The sequence below is a fragment of the Aptenodytes forsteri genome, unplaced genomic scaffold (genome assembly GCF_000699145.1).
Source record: "Aptenodytes forsteri isolate BGI_AS27 unplaced genomic scaffold, ASM69914v1 Scaffold376, whole genome shotgun sequence".
Lineage (NCBI taxonomy): Eukaryota > Metazoa > Chordata > Aves > Sphenisciformes > Spheniscidae > Aptenodytes > Aptenodytes forsteri.
The window spans coordinates 2,302,354-2,312,603 of NW_008796056.1; the positions used below are offsets into that span (position 1 = coordinate 2,302,354).

General features: G+C 41.6%; 1 protein-coding gene across 1 annotated transcript in view; it reads left to right on the forward strand.

Annotated features, from left to right (window-relative positions):
- CTSC (cathepsin C) overlaps positions 1-9,535 on the forward strand; it is a 20,767-nt gene extending 11,232 nt beyond the window's left edge. The window contains 5 exon segments of the mRNA XM_009286284.2: positions 1,657-1,823; positions 2,253-2,408; positions 4,012-4,127; positions 7,519-7,650; positions 8,400-9,535. Coding sequence (XP_009284559.2) covers positions 1,657-1,823; positions 2,253-2,408; positions 4,012-4,127; positions 7,519-7,650; positions 8,400-8,902 — 1,074 coding nt within the window. The 3' untranslated portion in view covers positions 8,903-9,535.
- Positions 9,536-10,250: the final 715 nt, after the last annotated feature.

Sequence of the window (10,250 nt, forward strand, 5' to 3'; positions counted from 1 at the left end):
TGGCGAGCACCTCCGCCAGCTCCCTCAGCACTCTCGGGTGGATCCCATCTGGCCCCATAGACTTGTGAGTGTCCAGGTGGCATAGCAGGTCATTGGTGACCAACTAAAACATCGGTGCGTTATCAACTTTGTTCTCATCCTAAATCCAAAACACAGCACTGTACCAGCTACTAGGAATGAAATTAACTCTATCCCTGCTGAAACCAGGACACAAGGTAACAGCTCAGCCTTCTACTGCCCCCATCCTGCTGTGGTCAGCAAACATGCTTACCTTGCTAGACAAGCAAAGGTGTAGATGTGATGCCTCTGAACTGGGAACAAAGCAAATTCCCATTGTTATAAAACAGTCAGAGGATTAACCTCTAATTTTATCCCTCTGATTGAGAGACTTAATTATTTCACTATGTGTTCTCCTTCAGATTCCCCACAGAGCCTTCACATTGTCACAGACCTCCCAGTCTCTTTATTTACTTTATTTTTCCATCCTGAGGCATTTCCATCACAGTAAGCCGCCACCTTCTTCAGTGAAGAGGTTGAGCAAGCATTTTGTTGAAACATAGCTACAAAATCCCTGTACCATTGTACATGTGCAATTCGAATGGGATGGGATTCAATAAAGTATTCTTGGACTAGGAAACTTGGATTCCATTTAAGTGATTTGCGTGATTAAAAGAGTCAAGTTAAAGCTTTTGTTGCATGGGGTTTTCAGGCTCCCGTGTAGCTTAATACAAAACAGACTTTAATCTTAAGAGATGAGTAAAGATCCTTCCCCCCCCCTCCGGGACATTCTGCTGTCAAAGAATTGCTAATCCAGGAAACTTACGCAGCTGGGCCAAGTGTTAGTGCTAACTGTTATATGAAGACATTTTACTGAATAGATAAACTTATTACTCCTCTTCAGTGGTAAAATGAAGACTTGTGTGGCTGAATAAGGAAGTATTAGGACTTGGGACTTTAGGCTTTAGTAACACTCCCCTCACTGCCAACTCCAAATGAGTTGCTCTCAATGGATCATCATTTCTTCCTGTCTCATTTTGATAGTTCAGGTGAAATTGTTTCTTGATGCTATTCTACCACAGCTCAAACTTAAAGCAGTTGCAGGAAGCCTCATCTTTGGTTCTGACTTCTAAAACAGAAATGCTATAGGACAGTTCTCCCTGAGAGGTTACTGGGTGAGAAACTTGCCATCCTCCCTGTGTTTACTTTTCAGGCTGCCGTGAGTCTTAGTTTCTCAAACTTTTGCAGCAGTCCAGGGTTAGTTTGACTAGTCACATATTTGGTGCAAGAAACCACAGGGCCTTGAAGAGAAGGATAAGTACTAAGAGGTCTTTTACATTTTGCTTAGAAAGTAACTTGAACCAAACAATTAGCACCTGTTAGTTGATACTGATACTAATGCATGCTTTGTTGCTAAAAGTGCAAGTCACAACCTGTTTGTCTTCCTCTAGCAATTTGATAAAGATCAGTTTCTTTCATCTGCTTAACCTTTTCTTGATGCTTCTTTGTCTTGAAATCAAACATGATGCTGGTTGATCTGGAATATACATTTGGCCACTTCCTCTGAAACACAGGCAAAAAGCATCTGGGTGGGTAGGGACTACTGCTATGCTAACAAATGCATCTACTCAACACAAGCATAACCTCTTCACATTACAGTACAAAAAGGAAGGCCAGAATGTAACCAGCTACTGTAATGAGACTCTACCAGGATGGGTGCATGATGTACTTGGCCACAATTGGGCTTGTTTCAGCGGACAGAAGACTTCTTCATCTCCCTCAGATGTTCACATAAATGAGCTACCTCTCCAGAAGCCCAGGGGAAGGTAAGCAACAGATAAGTGACCTTTTACTGGAATAAAATGTTTGGTAACTGTGCTTCAGGTTTCGGTTAAAACCATATGGACCAATTCTGTGACTGAGGGCAAAGTTAATGCCAATGATAATGCTGGGAATAAACCTGAATACAGAAAGACAGGAGGGTGTGCCTGTCACATCACACTTTCTCCTTCAGTCTGTGGTGAAGCCCAATTACAAAACTGGCAAGTCTAAAGAAGATGATTGTAGCCTTCTAGTTAGTGTCTCAAATTTCAGAAATCTTGCCTTGATCCAATAATTGCATGTTTCTTTATCAGTACCTACCTGAAGACACTTCCAGAGTTAAAGAGTCTTTCCCACGTTCGGTTTAGAGAACACCTTTACTTTTAAATCCCAGTCCTTTTCTTACTGTTTTACTTGGTTGCTTTTGTTTGCAGACTTTCAAGTAGACGTTATGTGCACAACTTTGACTTTGTAAATGCTATCAATGCTCGACAGAAGTCCTGGAGAGCAACAAGATACAAGGAGTATGAGAACTTTGCCCTGGAAGAACTAACTAGAAGAGCTGGGGGTCTCTATTCCAGAGCTCCAAGGTACTAAGGCCTTTTGTTTTGCCATAAACCCCACTGCTTCGGAGAATCTGCTTGTATTTGTCCTGGCTTTTCCTAGCTGTGTTTGGCTTGTAGTTCAGATGTTTAATCAAGTTTCAAGGCCTTCCAGCTCATTTTCACGGAGTGCCAACATATTTGTTCATTTGAATGATTATTTTGAGCATCTGTTGTCTCCAGTAGTTGAGACAAATAGGGTCATCTACCCTTTAATCTTGCCCAGTTAACTTGCTGCTGAATTCATTTGTGCAGGGAAGAAGTGGGGACAGTCAGTTGTCATCTCACTCCTGCCTACCCATCAGCTGCTTGCCATAGTCACAAGTTTCTGCTTGACCATCTTCCTGGTTCTGCTAGTTCATACTTGCAATTAAAAAGCAATGAACCACATTCTGCTATTAAACATGAATAATAAAGATTTTCTGAGGGAATTCACTGGTTACTTTGATAATTTGCCATGCCTGCAACCGGGGGCCTCTAACAAGAATAGGGTGTCTCAGTGAAGAAGCATGAAGTAGCCCCAAGAGTGCCTTCAGGGTCTTGCAGATCACATGGCAGAGAGTGCTAATGGGGAGGGACACATGGTCCTCTACATTAATTTGAGAACTAGAGTTCTTTGATCTGAAGATTCCCTTCTTTACAGCTGTTTTACTTTCTTTGTATTTTTGCTTTTTCCACTCTGACACTGCTGTGGGTAGGAATGCTACTTACTTTTCCAAACTGTGGCAATTGTATGTTTGTAGAAGAAGGTCCTACTATACAATAAAAAATCTGATTTGCATGGGAGTGTCATGCAGATTATCATGGTTTCATCCTGTAGGCAGAAGTCTCCTTGGAGATGGTCTGAAATACAGTAACCTGTCAGGAAGCCTGTTGCACCATGTAGTGCCATGACAGTATTTTGTTGGCCCCTCATGCTTTCAGAACAGACTCCAGTGTCTAGTGTTTGTGAATGGCACTTACGGGACAAGCGTCAGGTTATGTGAAAGCTGAATGCAGGAAGCTCTTGGCTTGCTGATACATGGCCATCACTTGGCTGCAAATGGTAGATGAGGGCAAGTAACACTGAATACCTCTTCAACAGTCATAGTGAAAACTGGCTTCAGGGAAGTCTCCAGGGCAAGTGGGACTGCAGTTACTGAAGTGTTGATGTAAGCCATGTCAGCGTCTGCAATTAAACAGTCTGTAGTTGCTATCAGTGCATGCTGCCAAGGCAAGGTACTTTCTGCAGTCAGATATGCTACATACCTCTTGGTGGCAGGGGTGTAAAATAGCTGTTGCAAAGCTGCGTTGCTGCAGTCACTGAGAGTTACCTCAGCACTTCAGATCGGTTCAAAAATATTTGACCTCACCAGCTTGTGGATAGTTCATAATATAGTTCCCTCAGGGAGGGATTTGAGTAGGTCTTGCATCCTGCTGAAACTAATCTCTTGAGATTGACACCCACTCAGCTTAGATGGAGACTATTTCAAATTGCTTAGTGTGAAGTAAGTGCAACTGGTAGAAGCCAGAAGATGACAACTGAGCATTACGTGATTGTTTCCTTGCCTAGAGTGTGATGTGTTATTCAGAAGCATTTTCTCCTCTTCAGACCAAAGCCTGCACCTCTAACACCTGAGTTACTCAAAAAAGTTTCAAGCTTGCCAGAATCCTGGGACTGGAGAAATGTGAATGGTGTCAATTATGTCAGCCCTGTTCGGAATCAAGGTAAAAAAAAAAAAAATTGAAAACTCTGAATGAAATGCTGTAGAACTCCTTTGATGTACTTTGTAATTTGCTGTTAACAAGAAGGTTTTGTCTAGTGTCTCGCAGTTGACAGATTGCACCTTTACTGTGAATAAGCTGCAGAAACTGGGTGGAGTCCTTGCTGACAACACTGTGCCAAAATAGAAGGTGGTACTGGCATGTCTTTTGCTGGAGTGAAAGCCAGTTACCACAGTGCCCTGCATAAAGACAGCTGTCAAGTTTTGTCCAAACAGTCTCAGTCATGGTTTTCTGCACGCTGACAGAACTGATGTACACTTAATTCTTTCCCTACTTCCTGCTGATGGCAAATTATCATGCAGCTTTAATGAATAAACTCATGAAAATTGTTACACTGCCTCCAAATCTTATTACCCCGACAACTTTAGGAGTTGCTTAAATGGCTAGTTGCAAGAGGAGGTGTCAGTCACTATGAAAAGTGTGGACACTGATAAATAAGGAATACTTGTACAATGTATTTTTTCTTTGCCCCTGTGATAGGCAAGTATTTAGCTCAAAGTAGACTTAAAAGGATACCATTCTACTACATGTTTGTTCTATAGGGAGTGCTTTTATACCACTGTGGTGTGACATACCTGAATTAGATAGTTACATACTGGAAGCCAGGAGTGGACTCGGTTAATGTGTCCCTTCTCTGATCCACCATTTCAAAATAAATTTGCATCTACTGGTAGCTATCTGGTTGCAACTTTGAGGGGAAGGGAACATAACATTAGCATGGTGGGGAGGGAATCATTTAAATCGCTGTTTCCTCATTTATGGCTTAGTTCTTCTGCCAAATTCTGCCAGCTGGACTCCTGGTAGCAGAAGAAGCATAGGAAGGCTTGTGGGAGTTCTAGCTCACAAGCTGACACAGAGCATCACTGAAAGATGGCAACAGGAAATGATGTGGTCCTGTGTAGGTGTGAGTCCTGTACTTTCTTCTGGTGTGAACTGTGAAAATCCCGAGGGCTCTTTTACCTTCCAAACAATTGAACACTCGGTCCCAAACTTACCCTTTCTCCAATGTGTTGCTTCAAAGTTCCTCTAAATGAGAACTAGTCTGTAGCTTTATTATTGGAAGCAGCCTACACTTTTCCTGTAATCTGACAATCCATGCTGAGTATGTTAAATTTTTGTGGAATATGCATTCTGCTCCATTAAGTAAGAATTTTAGCTTTCAGGCTTTAAAAAACCAAACAAACAAACATAAAACACAAAACAAAACCTCCAGAAGATGACCTTGTGCAAAATAGTGCTGAATTACAAATTAAGTCTTGCTTATGGTAGCTGGCATGACTTTCTGGGCACTGGATATCAATGCTTCATTAAAATGATGGTATTAGAAAGTCTTAGTTGTATATCATTAAGATTATTAGATGACTAATTAGAAAATGCCATGGGGGAGCAGGCTGCAAGCAGTAAGATGCCAGTTGCGTGGCATATGCAGAGAGAATTCAAGAATATGAATTACAAGATCATGGCTTCCCAGATCTCACATGCTTGTGGAGTCACTGCTCTTTACCTAAGGAGAAAAAAATACAGCATCTGAAGTGGACAAGAATTACAAGGGAAATGTGCATTCCCTGTAGAATACCTTGAGACACGGCAGGCTTCATGCAACTGCAGTTGTCTTGGACTGTAATATTTACTGCCAGTACGTTAGCATCCCTGCTAGTATTTCCTGTAGTCAAGAAAGTAAAGGTCGAGTTCTCAGGCTGTTTATAGAGCAGTTAACTGCATCTTTGAGCCAAGAGATGTCGTCTTTGAAGGTAGCCTTGTCGTTTGTTATCAACTTTACTGGGGGGAGAAGACGGGAACCTACAGATTTCATTAACCTTAGAGTGCAGTTCCAATTTCTTGCTGACTTCTTTCTGCAAGCTTTTTCTGCAGATCAAAGTAGGTGAAAAGCCTGGTCAGCTGATTCTTCACTAGGTGTGCTGTGTCTCCTCCTTACTCCTCATAATGTAACAGCCCTTTGCAGTAGAGTGAGTGGAACCTGATGTGGCTGAAGCTTTGATTGACTCTGGAAGAGAATTTGTGGGAAGCCTCAGAAAAACAACTACTCTTGCAGCTGTGTTGGCTCTCTGCTGATACAGTGTGGTTGTCATGCTGTGGGCCTCGAAAATACCATGTAGTAGCAGGAAAGAAATTTCGCAGCCACCCCAACAGACTTCAGACTGAAATGGTTGCGTTAATTGTATTTTTTACATTTTTGCACACAAAAAGCAACAAAGTGTTCTGCAGTGTGGCCCATCTCGGATGCTGTGACTGTACAATGAGTGGGAGGCACCTTTCACTGCTTCAGTTTGCCCTGCTGGGCAAAGACCATTCATGTTCAGGCTGATTTTGCCCCTTCTCTTCAGAGATACGTCTAACTGAGTGAAGGTACAATTTCATGAAGTCTTGCTTTTGCAATAGCTCTGCTTTTGTACACCTACACAGTTCAGGAGAAAGTATTTCATTTTGTTCCTCAAACCTCCCTCCTTTTCATAGCTCTGCAATATTTGATTTTCCTACTGTCAGGAAACAAAAGGAAATCGGGCACCTTGGTGACAATCAGTAGATACAATAGGACCTCATCCAAGTAATTGTCCTTCCCTGCGATGCTTGTCATTCCACTTCCAAAGTTTTTTAATGTGTTAGGGGAAGCCCTTAGGGAGTGAAGAGGCCTAAAACTAGAAGCAATGCTGAATTTTGATGCAAAAGTAAGGAGACTTAACTCTCTGCCAGGAAACAGAAGAGAAATTAAGGTGCCTCTGAAAAGCCAGTGTAAAAATGACATGCCCTTGGGAAGTAAGGGGAGCTGGGATGAATGCACTATATCAAACCTCCTATTTACACCACTAGACTCTCAAAAGTCAGTTATTTTAGGCGCAGCTCTAGAGGTGGAATATTTTTCCAACTGAAAATTACAGCATTAAATCCATTGATAGGTTGAAATAATCTAAACAATATTGTCATTGTTCATTTAAAATAGTTCATTGCCCCTTAGCATGTGTACTCCATAAGGGGTTATAGCCTGAGGCAGTAGGTTATGAGCCTTCTCAGCCCTGCTCATGTGGTCCTTGTAGGTTCGTTCTGAAGGAATAGCATAGCTCTTAAATGATACTACTGAAGAGCAATATATTGTCTCTTATTCTTGAAAAAGCTCAGTGTTCCTTCAAAAGCTGTCAGAACTGTTTTTTGAATTGCATGCTTAAAAGCTAAATGTATGTTTAAAGTTTGTGCTCTGTCAGTGTTAGGTCTGGTAGGTTTTGACTCTTCAGTGGACTCTAGTGATAGTTGTATATGAATGCAGGTGACTTGCCTTGTTTATATTGCTGACTGCCCTCTGTGGTTCCTTTTTCTTCAGGCTCATGTGGCAGCTGTTACGCATTTTCTTCCATGGGCATGCTGGAAGCAAGAATACGTATCCTCACAAACAACACTCAGAAACCGGTCTTTAGTCCTCAGCAGGTTGTGTCTTGCAGCCAGTATTCTCAGGGTAGGTACACTGATGTATACAAAGATAACTTTCAGTAATGATGATGCTGCAGAAGGAAACTGTATATTAAAAACTTCCATGCCTTCCCCATAACCCACGATTTAGTTTTTTTATAAAGTATCTGGCAGGCTATACTTTATAGTACTTCTTTTTTTTTTGAAAGATTACAGAAAATGTTCAAGAGTTGTCAGCCCACCTTACTGTAGGGGTGGGATTGAACCAGGAGTAGGTGGCCTCATGCTCAGGGTGTTACTGGATTTTAGGTAGATCTACCTGGGAGATAGTGAATGTCTAAGGAGTAGGGCTAAAAATACAGCTAAATTGCAATGCATACCTAGAAAAAACAGAACCAAATATCATCCCAAAAGCATATTCAGAGGGAGGAAGAGCATATGGGGAGGGGGAGATGAGCAAAAGCAATGACTGAAGCTTTCCAAAGGACCGTACCTGTGTTAGGACAGGTCTTTTTACTGTATGTAACTATAACTGCTCTTCCTGATGGGGAGTGTCAAGAGCAGTTGGATGAGAAGGTGGTCCATGCATTAGTGTTCCCAGTATAGCTCCCACTGATGTGAATTTTGTCTTGTGTGTTTCAGAAAGCTAGCTATAGCTAACTGGAATATTAGGATTATCTAGGGTCACTGCAGTTTGTGTTCAGTAGTGTATCTAAAAGTATACCAAAAGATTTCAGTAGGGGAGTCTCCCACCTCAAATAACTCCAGAGAATAAGCAGGTATTTTTTTTTTTAGGTTGCGATGGTGGTTTCCCATACCTCATTGCTGGAAAGTATGTCCAAGACTTTGGTGTGGTGGAAGAGGACTGCTTCCCTTACACAGCCCAAGATTCTCCATGCACTTTCAAGCACAGCTGTTACCACTACTACACTTCTGAGTACCACTATGTCGGTGGTTTCTATGGGGGCTGCAATGAAGCCCTGATGAAACTCGAGCTTGTTCTGCGTGGGCCAATGGCTGTTGCCTTTGAGGTTTATAGTGATTTCATGCTTTATAAAGAGGGGATTTACCATCACACTGGGCTGCAGGATGGCTTCAATCCTTTTGAATTGACCAATCATGCTGTCTTGCTGGTGGGCTATGGTACAGACCCAAAAAGTGGTGAGAAGTTCTGGATTGTGAAGAACAGCTGGGGCACCTCGTGGGGAGAAGATGGTTACTTCAGAATCCGCCGTGGCACTGATGAATGTGCAATTGAAAGCATTGCAGTGGCTGCAACTCCTATTCCAAAATTATAAATGCAGAGGTCTTTATCCATCCAGTGCCTTGTCCCCAGCCATGAGAACATACTGATTGTTAGAAACTGCAGTTAAAATCTGTCCCCTAGCTTGAACAGGGGAGCTTTAATAAAATTTTCCAGAACAGAGCAGTTTCCCTAGGTGAGAGGATGAACACTGTTAGTTCTGCTCTGTGCACTGAAGGCTTCCTCTCAAGTCTGACAGTAGATCACCTAGAATGCAATGGCTGTTTTGGTAACAGTGGTGATAGGTACTCATCACTGGATATACATCTTCAGTCACCAGTTGCATTTTTTTCCATGGACAATCTTGAACTTCAGATCTCAGAGGGAAGCATCTGCTGTGATAATCTGTAACTACTCTGAAAGGACACTGTTAGTGCCTTACTTCTCAGAAATCAGGTGGTCACTGCAATTTAGAACATAAGTGTGTATTGGGAAGGGAATGGGCAATTACACTGATTAAACGGAAATTTTAAAGCTTTAAGTGTCCTGCAAAAACTGCATGTCAAACCCTTAGAACAACAAAAATCAATTCTACATTTCAGGCTGTTACTAAATGTTCCAGTTCTGGATTTTATTGCTGTGCTTTGCAATTGATCATCTCAGAGTTCAATAAAAATTACCCCACTCCTATAAGAGTTTGTACTTGTGGAAGTAGTTGGTTCTTTATTTCAGTGACCTGTCTTAAGTTTTGAACTTCCTGTCAAGAACTTTTTACTTTAGCAGGTCTAAACTGATGGGGAAGGAGAATGAGAGGAACTAGGAATCATTCAGCTGAGGCCAAGATTCTCACAGCAGCATCAAGCAAGGTTGTCCAGGAGTCTTAATAGTCCTTGCTGTGGATATGGGATAATTCATTGAGTAAATTGGCTAATTCTCCAGTAATCCTGCTTAAGTCCTCTCTGTTAATCTGTTGCCCTATTCCTTTCAAATATAGGTAGAAAAATAGAGTTGAGGCAGGTGATTGCAACACTTGGAATTAACCATTTCTTTCTAGATGAAATTCAGCTGCAACACAGTACTTGGTTAATGCATCACTGGTCTTTGCTGTTCTTCATGTGAGTAAATAGGAGTGGCTTAGAGGCAAGTCCTGGTTTTGTGCATAGAGGATGACTTCCTTGGTAATCTTCTGTTAAAATAATACATGACCAAAGTAGTTAGTATTTTTATATACAAAATACAATCTTACCTCTTCTTTTTAGGGTGCAGGGAAATTTATAAGATACAGAAAAATGGAACAGTTGTCTGTTTGTAATCAACATATCCCATTTAATGTGGAAGGGAAAACTCCCTTTTACTTCAGTAGCAGAATTTCACAAGAAATCCTTGACTCCAGTTTGCTCAAA